Here is a 13,697-nt window from a genome sequence, read left to right on the forward strand (position 1 = left end):
TCTTTTCAAATACAAGTTCCGTCATGGAACCAGTGCAGCATAAACAGCTCGAAATAATCAACGAAGTGTTTGGGAAGGATGTGGCTAATAAACTAACGAACGCACAGTATGTCGATGGTTTGAGAAGTTCTGTTATGGTGATTTTAATCTTGAACATGAGCCATGGGAGTGACCTGAGACCAAGGTGGATAATGATGAGCTGAAAGCTGTAGTGGAAGCGAATCCATCTCAACCTACTGGTGAATTAGCAGCAAGGTTTGACATTACTATTCCAATAATATTGGACCGTTTGAAACAAATGAGCAAGGTAAAGAACCTGGGTAGATGGGTTACCCATGAATTAAACAAGCATCAGAAGAGAAATAGTCTTGAAGCCCTTTTTTGCTGTCACGACATAAAGGCAACCCATTTCTACACCGTATTGTTGTGTGTGATAAAAATGGATTCTTTTTGACAATCACAAGTGTTTGCCACAATGGTCGGATAAAGATGAGGTGCCAAAACACAGTCTAAAACCAAATGTTCATCCAAAAAAAGCTAATGTTATCTCTCTGGTGGTCCAGAGCTGCTATTATCCACTACAGTTTCATGAAACCTGGTCAGCTGACTGATTTCAGTGGGTGTCTACCACAATGAATTGGACAAAATGATGAGGATGCTTACGATTAAGCAGCCGAGACTGGTCAACAGAGACAGGCTAATCCTCCTGCAAGACCACATGTCACAAAAAACAATGCTGCTCAAATTACAGAAGTTGAACTTGGAAACTCTGTCATCTGCCATATTCACCAGACCTTGCACCAACTGGCTACCACTTCTTCTAGGCTTTGGATCACATTTGCAAGGAAAAATATTCAAGTATCAACAAGCTGTGGAAACCGCCTTTCACAATTTCATTGCCACTCTCCAGGCTTCTTTGCTGCTGGCATAAGCAAGCTACCATTAAGATGGCAAACTGTGTTGACAGTTTAGGCACATACTTTGATTAATTGTACTGCTTCTTGTTTGAGATATAATAAACTAAATTTTTGATTCGAAATCGGACATTTTGTATTTAATTACCTAATACAATAAAAAGAACACGAGATGTCCTTGTCAAAAATCTCCAACATTAAACAACCAAGTGCACAACTCTAACCTTTAAATGAAACCTACATCGCAAGGTGATTTATCTGTTATCCTCAGTTTAAGTCACGACATATAATAGCATCTAAAACCCCTAAGCTTTGTAAAGCAACCAGTAATTTGCACGTTTTGTTTTTGTTACTATTTCTGTTAATACCAAAAAGTTTTAAAGTTAAACACAAATTAGAGTCTGCCGTAGAAAATATAGGCAATTTAAGGATGAAATAAAAAATAATCACAAGTTACAACCAAAGATAATCTTGCATTATTTATTTTCTTTATCTGTTATTTTAAGAGATTCCCATTTTTGTCCTGATTCAAAAGGACGACTAAAATTACAAGAAATGTAAAAAAAAGAAAAGAAAAGAAAAAACAAAATAAATGCTGAAAGCAGAAAAATTAAGTAATTTGCCTAAGATCACCTAACTAGGAGATAGAGAAGCCAACCTAGGCAGCCTAGTTCCACCTTCTTACTATTCCCCTCACCTACTGGAAAAGAAACCTCTATAAATTTCATTTACTCCTTCTTCTAGTTCCCCTATCACCAGGCTAAGAACATAGAAATGTCTGCCTGCAGTATGTATAATTTATAGAACTTTTTCTTATGAACTCAATTCTAAACAGAGGTTAAGTTCCCCTGAGATTCAACTATAAAGATTTCCATTAAAAATTTTTAAAATAGAAAAAGTGTGTATCACTTCTTTTAAGGTTAGGGAATACATTAATTTGCATTTTTACAATATGCTACTTACCTGTAAGAAATTCGCTAAAATTTATGGCTATTTAAGACGCCAATAGACATGCTACACCATATATAAAACCACAAGCCTGACTAAATCAACCTAAACAAGCACCCACAGCTCTAGGAAAATTGCCAAATAGTGATAAACTTATACCTAGTATACCAGCCCCTGGCCATGACTGGCCAATTCTCCCGATGCTCTTTTCCTATTACCTACCACTTTGATTTGACATTACTTAACTTATATTCCAAACTACCATATGAAAATTTTAACCACTAGTAGAGGATTCCCACAGGTTAAATGGCTGCCACTTGCATGTATACAACATGATCACTGCTTATTTCTCTTGGAGAAAGTGGGAATGTCCAGTATTTGCTATGCATGTAATGTTTCTACGATAGGGATTGTTTTCACTACGATAGGGATTGTTTGTTTGACAAGCAAAAATCTTTAAGAGCTACCTACACTAAATCACTTGCATTCAAATATCTGATTTGTGTTTTCTATTATCAGTAAAGTTAAAATCATCAGTGTCCAACTATCACAAATCCCTTCTTCCTAGTTTTGATCTCACCTATACTCAAAATGCACAACACTTTATAAAATACACACCTATCCCTTGCTTTATGAGTTTAAGAGGTTCCAGTATTTTTGCTTATATGCAAGAACATATTCTGCAATTCAACTGTATTCTGTAAAATAAACAAAAATATTTCTTTTAAGTTTTTTTTAAAAAAAGGAAAAGTATTAAGTTGGTATATTGATAATGTGTTCATAATTACATTCTAAAACCAAGTGTAAAACCTATTACACTGTTATTATTGTTTTATTAAGCATTCAAGTATGCAAGGACTTAGTAGTTGCGACACTAGCTCTGGCAATTTTAGAAGCTGAACAAGTTAATATATACTCTGGGAACACTCACCAGGTATTTGGAATATATTTTTGCATGAAATATGAGGGTTTTCTAGATAAAATTCTTCATATCCTTTGCAAGAACATAGTTAAAGAAAGAATATGGAGATTTTCAACAAGCATACCAACATCATTCAATGGGGAAAGAACAGTCTTTTCAGCAAATGGTGCTGGAACTATATATCCACATGCGAAAAGAATGAAGTTGAACTTTACCTCACAGCATATATAAAAAATAACTCAAAATTAATCATAAACCTAAACGTAAGAGCTAAAACTATAAAACTCTTAAAACATAGGGATAAATCTTTATTGCCTTGGATTTAGCAAAAGATTATTAGATAAGACGAAAACAAAAAAGATAATTTGGACTTGATCAAAATTAAAAGCTTTTGTGCTTCCAAGGACATTAACAAGAACATAAAAAGCCCACAGAATGAGAGAAAATGTTCGCAAATCACATATCCGATAAAAGACTTGTATCTACTATATATAAAAATCTACAACTCAATAATAAAAAAGACAAACCAATCTAAAAATATACAAAGGATCTCAATAAACATTTCTCCAAAGAAGATATGCAAATGGTCAATACGTACATAAAATGATTTTCAACATCATTAGTTATCAGGGGAATACAAATCAAAACAATGAGATACCATCCACTAGGATGGCTTGAATAAAAAACAGGTAACAACAAGTATTGGCAAGGATGTGGAGAAATCTGCATAGTCATATACTGCTAGTAGAAATATAAAATGGTGCAGTCACTATGGAAAAAGGTCGGAAGTTCTTCAAATGATTAAACATAAAGTTACCATATGATTCAGCAATTCTACTCTAGATATATACTCAAGGGAATTTTTTAAATTGTTCAAACAATAACTTGTATATGAATATTTATAGCAGCATTATTCACAAAAGCCAAAAGGTAGAAGCAACCTAAGCATCCAGCAACTGATGAAGTAACAAACATTACTTATTCTTAAAAGTACTCAAAACCAAACACCAAGGACAAGGGAATTACTGGATTGCTCCCTGGGTACAGATCTAAAGGGTTTCTTGTGGCAGTTCTTGCACAGGAAAGAACAGGGGTACCAACACTGTTCTATACATGTGAAATCAGAAACTGTAAGACAGTACAGACTGCCTCAGTAGGCATAAATGAAACAGAATGAAAGTGGTAAGGAGACTTGTTACAAGGTCAAATCCAACCAAACTCCCTGTTACCTTTTATATACCACACCTATTGAAAGTTGGGAAATTCTCCCTTGTGATTTAAACACATCTTATAATGTTTGGATTTACATTATTCCACTATACCACCAAAAACTGTAGATCTAAATACAGGTTTAATTCTACCACCATTTTGGCAAGAAAATGTCACTTCGCATTTATTGTTTGGCACTTTTGGTTGAAAGAAAGACTCAACTCAGTTCACCTCAAATGCTGGGGATGGGAGAGTATCTTAAAGACACATACAGAAAAAAGGATGCAAGGTTTCATAGAGACAGGAATTCCGCAACATCTACTTCTATTTCAAGAACTGCTCTAATGAGGGACTGGAATTATTATTATTATTTTTTTTAAGACAGAGTCTCACTCTGTTGCCTGGGCTAGAGTGCTGTGGCATCAGCCTAGCTCACAGCAACCTCAAACTCCTCGGCTCAAGCGATCCTTCTGCCTCAGCCTCCCGAGTAGCTGGGACTACAGGCATGCACCACCATGCCCGGCTACTTTTTTCTATATATTTTTAGTTGTCCAGATCATTTCTTTCTCTATATTTAGTAGACGGGGTCTCACTCTTGCTCAGGCTGGTCTCAAACTCCTGAGTTCAAATGATCCACCTGCCTCAGCCTCCCAGAGTGCTAGGATTACAGGCATGAGCCACCATGCCCGGCCTAGGAACTGGAATTATTGAAAATGGCCCTCAAAAGCCCTAGCGAGATGACTCCTACTCTACTGCTTCCTGTAGGCCAGGTACACTCTGCAAGATCAGTCAACTGAAGCCAGGGTGGACAAGGGTCACAAGAAAGAGAACATCATCACCTATGTGTCAAAAGCAGCTGAAGCTTAGAGCCGAGGCTAGAGGCAACAGGCCTCTAGCACACAAAGCTTCCTCTCTAGCTGATGGTAAGACTCAAGTCCAATATCTAATAGAATATGAGAGAAAATACAAAGATACCTCATTTTATTGCACTTTACTGCATATTTTATAAATTAAAATTTGTGGCAACCCTGCTTCAAACAAGTCTATGGGTGCCATTTTTCCAACAGCACATGTTCACATCATGTCTGTCTCTGTGTCACATTTTGGTAATCATCCCAATATTTTAAACTTTTCCATTATATCTGCTGTGGTGATCTGTGACCAGTGATCTTTGATGAACTATTCACTAATTTCATTAAATATATTTTTTTCAGCAACTATATCACACTGATAGTTCACATTAAGAAAATAGGCTAAGCGTGGTGGTTCAAACCTGTAATCCCAGCATTTTGGGAGGTCAAGGCAAGAGGACTGCTTAAGGATAAAAGTTTGAGACCAGCCTGGGCAACACAGTGAGACTCCCGTCTTTACAAAAAATAAAAAGATTAGCCGGGCATGGTGGTGTTCACCTGCAGTCCCATATACTAGGAGGCTAAGGCAGGAGGATCCCTTAAGCCCAGGAGCTTCAGGCTACAGTGAGCTATGATAAGGCCACTGCACTCCAGTCTGAGCAACAGAGTGAGACTCTGTCTCAAAAAATAAATAACAAATTATTTGGATCTGGATTCAGCACTATAAAATATTAACCGTATCTTAAAAAAAAAACTTTTTTGGTAATAACACAAGAATGGTTTACTTTAAAAGTTTTTCACAATCACCATCATCTCAAGTATGACCACTGTGATAGCTATGGGACCAAAATAAAACTGTGTTCAAATACTAGTTTTGTCATGTGGCACAGTAGTCTCCTACAGTAACAGCCTCCCATCATGCCTCCCCGGAAGGTTCCACTGGCCAAAGGAGATGCTCAACCTAGACCAAAGGTTTTCTAAATAGCTCAAGAGTGTTGATTCATAGCACCTGACACTCCATCCTAGGTAAAGAAGACTGTCTTAAAAAGAATTATGGATGTGGTTTTTAAGGCATGGTTTGAATGCCAACAAGATTAATAAGAATTTTTAAGAGAGTTATGAGGCCGGGCACGGTGGCTCACGCCTGTAATCCTAGCTCTCTGGGAGGCCGAGGTGGTCGGATTGTTTGAACTCAGGAGTTCGAAACCAGCCTGAGCAAGAGCGAGACCCCGTCTCTACTAAAAATAGAAAGAAATTAATTGGACAACTAAAAATATATAGAGCAATTAGCCGGGCATGGTGGCGCATGCCTGTAGTCCCAGCTACTCGGGAGGCTGAGGCAGGATCGCTTGAGCCCAGGAGTTTGAGGTTGCTGTGAGCTAGGCTGACGCCACGGCACTCACTCTAGCCTGGGCAAAAGAGTGAGACTCTGTCTCAAAAAAAAAAAAAAAAAAAAAAGAGAGTTATGCCAGCCTGGACAAAAAAAAAAAGACATCTCACAATGAAAAGAAACTTCTGGGCTCCCAACTTTCAATTGGCCAGGAAGCAGGCTGAAAATGCTACTCAGTTGCAAATAGGTCTTTTTCTTTCTCTCGGAGGGTGGAGCCAAAAGCAGAACAAAATAATGGATGAAGGAACCAGTTCCACATAGCAGAATTGGGCCCTAATCAAGGAACATTCATTGCTCCCAAGTAGGGGACCCCAACAACACTTACCCGGCTAGATTTCAGAATTGCTGTGGATCAGCAATTGCTACATGCTTCCCACTCTTCTCCTATTTGAATGGGAGTGTCTACTGAGGTTATCCTATACCTGTCGCACCATTATATGCTGGGTATACCTGTAGTTCATAGGTCTGCCTCCTGCCAAGAAGTGGAGTCTCATCTTCCCCACCCCTTTTTGAATCTGGACTGATCTTGTGGCTTGTTTTGACCAACAGAATGTAGCAGAAGTGGCATATGACTCAAGAAGCCTTGTAGCTTCAACTCTTACCCTCTTGGAGCACTGTTGCCACTATGTAAACAGTCCAGGTTATTACTAGTAAAGAGGCTACATGAAAAAGAACCAATTTCTGCCCCCACTGACAATTCCAGGTCATCAGCAAGCACACAAGTGAGGACATCTTAAACCATCCAGTCCTAGTCAAGCTGTCAAGTGACTGAAGCCACCTGAGTGACTTCAGGTAAGAACATTAAAAAAAACAAAAACAAAAAACTGCCTAGCTCAAATAACAGAATCATGAGCAAGTAATTGTTTCAACATATTATATTTTGGGATTGTGACACAGCAACAGGTGAGACAGTGGTAATTAAATAATGGTGCATCTTACAAAGGATGGCATCTTAAATTGATGAAATATAAGAAGTAGCTTAATACATGCTTTTAAAAAATACTAACCTGAGGAAAAGAGAGCAGGAACTCATGAATGTAAAATACCACAGACCATAACCTACAATCACTATGTCCCAGATTAACATTATAAGATAAAGTTTTGAAAGTGTGACTATCACAAAGGAAATCCTAGGAATCCTTTCCTAGGCTATCTAATCTCCAGACTCAAAATTTTAAATAGATAAGGAACAAAATCAACTTGATGTAAATATCACTACAAATGCAAATGAAACAAGAAGGATAACATCCTTGATGTTACAAAATGAAAACAATAAAAACAAATGGTGCTATGGTCTGAATGTTTGTGTTCCAAAAATCACAGGTTGAAAATTACTCACCAAGGTGATGGTATTAGAAGGTGGTTCCTTTAAGCAGTGATTAGGTCATGAGTGCTCCACTCTCAAGCATGGGAGTGATGCACTTATAAAAGAGGCCCCAGAGTGCTGCTGTACCCTTCCGTCACGTGAGGACAAATAGAAGGTGCCATCTATGAGGAACAGGCCCTCGCTAGACACTGAATCTGCTGGCACTTTGATCTTGGACTCCCAAGCCTCCAGAACTGTAAGCAATAGATTTTTGTTGTTTATGCCCAGTGCAAAGTACTATATTTTGTTATAGTAGCCCAAACAGAATAAGACAAATGAATAACATACTTGAATTATGGGTCACTTTTTTTTTTTTTTTTTTGAGACAGAGTCTGGCTCTGTTGCCCTGGCAAGAGTGCCGTGGCGTCAGCCTAGCTCACAGCAACCTCAAACTCCTGGGCTCAAGCAATCCTCCTGCCTCAGCCTCCCGAGTAGCTGGGACTACAGGCATGCACTACCATGCCCGGCTAATTTTTTCTATATATATATGTTTTTAGTTGTCCAGATAATTTCTATTTTTAGTAGAGACGGGGTCTCACTCTTGCTCAGGGTGGTCTTGAACTCCTGACCTTGAGCGATCCACCCGCCTCAGCCTCCCAGAGTGCTAGGATTACAGGCGTGAGCCACCACGCCCGCCAATGGGTCACTTTTTAATGACAAGCTTTTTAATTTTCAACTTCAACTACAATCTTAGAATGCCACTGAAATTACCGTGACTTAAGAAGATAACAAAAGCGAAAATGCTGAATTTTAGGCCATTTCTAAGAGATTATTTAAATAAAGTAGAATCAATTTTTGAGGTCAAAACAACTGGATATTGTGCTCAAAGTTAACATGGGGTTCTTTTATTAGGGAGGAACCATGTGTATTGACAAAGCACCCAAATTCAGACAACCTTGGTCTAGGCTAGCAGGATGACCTAGGGCAAAGCACTTAATTATTTTTAGCTTTGATTCCTTGACTATGATCAGCCAAATGGCTACTACTAGCACTCCAGAAAATCTAAAAGGAACAGGAATTTTACCAATTACTAGCTAAGAAGGCTGGGCACGGTGACTCATGCCTGTAATCCTAGCACTCTGGGAGGCCGAGGTGGGAGGATTGCTTGAGCTCAGGAGTTCGAGACCAGCCTGAACAAGAGCGAGACCCCGTCTTTACTATAAATAGAAAGAAATTAGACAAACAACTAAAAATAGAAAAAATTAGCCAGGCATGGTGGTACGTGCCTGTAGTCCCAGCTACCTGGGAGGCTGAGGCAGGAGGATCGCTTGAGCCCAGGAGTCTGAGGTTGCTGTGAGCTAGGCTGATACCACGGCACTCTAGCCCGGGCAACAGAGTGAGACTCTGTCTCCAAAAAAAAATAGCTAAGAATACTGTGGTTAACATAATTAAATGCTAATAGTAAACATCAGTACCTACTAAAGCCACCACACATTGAGTACTTACTACATGCTAAATGTACGGTCAGCTAATCCTATTAACAGTCCCATGAAGAATGTACTATTGTACTATTTTACAGAATAGCAAACTAAGGCTTAAAGAGGTTAAGTAATTTTCCAAGGTCTTGCAGCTGGTTAGTGACAAAGCCAGGATCAAACCCAGGTCTTTTTTAACTCTTGAGCCAAAACTTTAAATCTTTTCCTTTGCTGCTTCACCACAAGCACAAGAGCCTCAACTCCAAGCTTCAAATAAAAAGAACTGTGGAGTCAAAAATGCATCAGGAAGCACATATGGTGCCACCAGCGATGGACTACGAATCTGAAGACCTAAGTTCTAATGTCAACTCTACACAACCTACCTACACGTGGGCATACGACAATGAATAAGTTAGCCTCTTTGGCCTCTGTTTTTTGTTTTTTTTCATTTATGAAATATTTACTGACATTTTAAAAAAAACAAAAAATTTTTTTTTAAATATGTAACATTTTATGGACTTGCATTGCATCCTAATGAAGGGGCCACGCTAATCTTCTCTGTATCGTTCCAATTTTAGCATATGTGCTGCCGAAGCAAACACTGGGCTTTGTTTTTGTTTTAATCCGTAAAATGAGATCTGACTAAATACATTTTAATATTCAGCCTTCTCAACTCTGAAATTGATTCTGCTCATATTTTAAAAGTTACATTAATTTAAATGTTTTTCCATAATGAATTTTCTAATTCAATCATCATATTAATATGCAAAAGCATATTAGAAGGCATGAAGATTTTCTGGCTACTTATTAATTTCTCCCTAAGAACAAACTGCACTGATTCTGGCACTTAATCATACACTCTTACACTGCCTTGTAGAACCCTATATTGCTCACCTCTGCTGGTCATTGAACTCTCCCCCTTTATTTCACTTCCCAAGCATGTCTGTCTCCATGTTAGACTAATATCCATAAGGATACAGCCATTTCTTCAGTATCTGTTGAAAGAATAAACTGAACCGAAGAACAGGGACATACAGCAATTATTCAATAAATGCATGTTGGCTATGTAGAAAATATTTTTCCTCTCTACACTGAAAACTACATTTTAACAATTGGAGAGTGGATTCCAAGAAATTTCCATATAATTAATAATCTGTTTTCTTTTGGATTGCTACAAATTTCTAGTTACTCCAAGTTTCTTGATACACAATGAAAACCCATTCACTGAGCCTAGCACAACCAATGGAATAAAGCAGGGGCTAAAGAAAAAAGATCTGACTACTGCAAATAATTACAATTTTACAATAAAAATCAAGTAAACCACTGTGGTTATATTACCTCAGGAGATTATACTCAGAAATTATTTCCATGACTTGTCTCAAATAAAGATGCTTGCAAAAGTATTCCTAACATGAAAGTGAAGGAAAAGAAATATTAACAAAAAATGTAACAGAAACCAAATAAAATTTAATAAAAAAGAAATTAGCATGGTTACCAAATGTGATATATTATATACTTGAAAATAAGAACAGATTTGAAAAGACAGATGATCATAAGGTAACGCAAAGATGAGTCTAGGAACTTTTTATATTTGAGTATCAGAAATGTTATTTCAAAAATCATTTTCACATAGAAGAAAGCAAAAGTACAAAGAAGAAAAAATACAGTATAAAGTTCTTCTTTGAGGAGAAAGGGCAGCAGGACACAAATGGAAAGATAAAAAGTCAGACTGATTCACAGTGGAAGAGTCACCAAAAACAGCGAGATCATAAGCAGGAATATGTGTGCAACCAAGTCTTAGACCTAAACAATCCATCCCTTAAGCATTTTATGAACTTGAATAATCACTGTCCTCTGAGTGTATCCACTTATAAAGAACAAAAAAGGTTTATAATTTTATGCCACAATGAATATTTAAAACTACTTTGGGGTTTAGAATTACTACAGCAACCTTATAAATGTCAGAAGAGGAAAGTGTCATGGCAACATTAGATGTCACAAAAGGGCAGTCTGGGCTAAGAAGACAATGTCTTGCCCTGACAAGAGAATCAACTAATAAGAAATGAGCCATGAAAAAGAATAACCAAATAGAAAATAAACAGCCAAATTGTCAGATTCCGAATAAACAGCAGCAATGAATTATCTGAATTAGGAAAAACTAAAAGGTTCTTGATGTTATACCTTCAAAATAGTTTAAATTAACACTCATTTAGCAATTTACAAAATGTCTCTTTAGGAAATCTATGGTTTAAAAATAATCTGATTTTCCACACATGCAAGTCCAATACTAACTGAAACAAAACTTCAAGGAAAAAAATTCTCCTTTAAATGCAACCGTAAAATTCTAAAATGCAACTGTAAAATTCTCCTTTAAATCATCTGTAAAAAACTGAAAGTTATAGGCCAGTTGCAATGAATGTTCTTAAGCAACATTAAGGACAATGGAATAGTGACTGAGTCTACTCTACAAAGTGAGTCAAGTTGTCAATAATCAGGTTCATTTCATTAAAAAAATCCTCCATGAAATTACCAGGCATTTAATAAAACAGGAATATTTTTACTCTTCCAGGATTCCTAATAAGAGATAAAACCAAACATAAAAAGAAGAGATGTAAACTCAACAAGCCAGAAGTGACCCTTGTGTGATCACAAATTAGAGTTACTGTTTGATTTTGTGGGACTCCAAATTAAAGTTACTATTGCACATGGCCAAGGGAGATTAAGAAACAACTTCGACCAACAGTTGGAAACAAATTACTCGCCAAGCAGTTACGCTCATTATGAAATCCAGAGCACTTTTTAAAGAGTTATTTAGATGTTGCGTTAATTTAAACGCAGATCATGAACACCTCCGCCACCTTCCTTTGCGGGTTTCTGTACCAGCTGGGGTTGATAAGGTCGACTCCAATAAGGAAAGCAGCTCAAGTGGGAAATGGTATCCTCATACAGCCCAGAGAACCGGTGACGCACTAGGGGCTTGGAAAATATCCCAGCGTTTACCTTGCTAGGAGCAGTTAGGTAGGAAGATGTCCACGTGCACTATTGTTTTCCAGATATGTTTGTTTATTTTTAACTTCTGTTTTGATATCAGCACACTCAACCTCAGCCTAACGGGGAAAGGGGGTGGTGGCAGCGCCGCTGGTGGTATTCGGGTGCAACACAAGTTTAAAAAATAAAAAACACAACCTTTTTCTTAATTGCACGTATCCGGTGCCCTCACCCCCTCTCCTCCTCCACTCTCTGCCATCACCCCACGCAGCCCTTCGCCGCTGCCACTTCGGTCCCCATGACAACCCCACCGCAGGGCGGGACCCCCTCAGCCGTCTCTCGGCCCCCGGCCGGGCCCCCCACGACTCCACCTGCCCTCAGCTCTCCCTCTCCCCGGTACCGAGGGGCGGGCCAGGACCCCTCTGGGCGCGCGGGCCCAGTCCCGGGTGAGGGCACGAGCCTCACCAGTCGGGGACGCGGGGAAGGGCGGCCTGACGCGTAGCTGGGGAGGTCCCCCCCACAAACGGATGACGCGTGGGGGGCCGGGGCGCGACCCCAAATGGGGTACGGCGGCCCCGCGCCCCTCTCTGGTATGCCAAGGGAAGCCGAGTGGCGGACGCAGTGGGCGCGAAGGAACTCGTCTGTTTTCACAAACAACGACGCGTCGCGGCGGCGGGAGATGCTGGGGTCTAAGCTCACCTTGAAGGGGTTGTTGAGATCCGGGTCCGCAAATGGGTTACTGTCGAAATCCGACATCTCTCTGGCGCGCGGCGTCACCCACCCGACCCAGGCGAAGGGAAAGAGATGAGGCGAGGCCGCCGCCCCCCTGCGCGTTCACGTCGCCGCCGCCGAGCAGATCCGGGTGCAGCTCGCGGGGCCACCCAGCCGGCCGCGCCACTGAGCATGCCCGGTGTGGCAGGCTCCCGGCCGCGGCTCCCGTTCCCGGCCTGTTCCTCCGGGCCTGGATCCCACGCGCCGGGCTTTGGCTGAGACCGAGTAGGGCCCGGAGGCGGAGGGAGCCGGGAACGGATAGCGGACGTGATGCGCCCGGTGCTCTAAGAGCCCGCGTCAGATTCCGCATCCCGCGGAGCGCTGCGTCCGGCTGCACTCGATTGTATTAGCTTCAATTTAAAATTGGCTCCCTGGGACCCAGCGTGGCTTAGAAAAGAGGTGGTATTTTGTGGGAAGGAAAGACGCATAATAAGGTTGGGAGGCAGCCCGGTGGCGGAGTGCGCACACCTGGGGGGGCGGGGAGCGGCTATTTAACCACGCTCGGGGCAGGGGGCTGTAGAGAAACCTCCGCCCCAATATCGGGAGATAACGCTGGGGCGGGAGGAGGGGCTTGTTAATAAATTTTGTGCTCCCGAGTCCACCTGGGAATCCCGGCCTCCTATCTTCCGGTCCCTCCAACTCTAAGTTGCTGCTAAAGCACGGAAGCAGCGTTGGCACTGCGGATCCGAACTTGTTCCAAGGAGGTTTGGAAAGATGAGATTCAGTACCAGGGGATGGCCCCTGCTCTCTCTTTCTGCAATCTGTAAAATGGCTACCTCTAAGGACATCACGGGGAGGGGTGGCACCAGTCCAGAGATCAAGGCCCTCAAGTTAATTTTGGTGGAAGATAAAAACATACTCGTTTTTGTTTACCTTCAGGCATTTGGACGCAAAATATACACTTTTGAATTTTTCCCATTCTT

The 13,697-nt window shown here is 40.4% G+C and overlaps 1 protein-coding gene across 2 annotated transcripts in view; it reads right to left on the minus strand.

Annotated features, from left to right (window-relative positions):
- SCAMP1 (secretory carrier membrane protein 1) overlaps window positions 1-12,926 on the minus strand; it is a 102,305-nt gene extending 89,379 nt beyond the window's left edge. For both annotated transcript variants that reach the window (XM_012664605.1, XM_012664604.1), the window contains exon 1: window positions 12,703-12,926. In XM_012664605.1, coding sequence (XP_012520059.1) covers window positions 12,703-12,759 — 57 coding nt within the window. In that variant the 5' untranslated portion in view covers window positions 12,760-12,926. The remainder of the gene's footprint in view (window positions 1-12,702) is intronic.
- Window positions 12,927-13,697: the final 771 nt, after the last annotated feature.

Source organism: Propithecus coquereli, unplaced genomic scaffold (assembly GCF_000956105.1).
Source record: "Propithecus coquereli isolate 6110/MARCELLA unplaced genomic scaffold, Pcoq_1.0 Scaffold9, whole genome shotgun sequence".
In the NCBI taxonomy this organism is placed as follows: domain Eukaryota; kingdom Metazoa; phylum Chordata; class Mammalia; order Primates; family Indriidae; genus Propithecus; species Propithecus coquereli.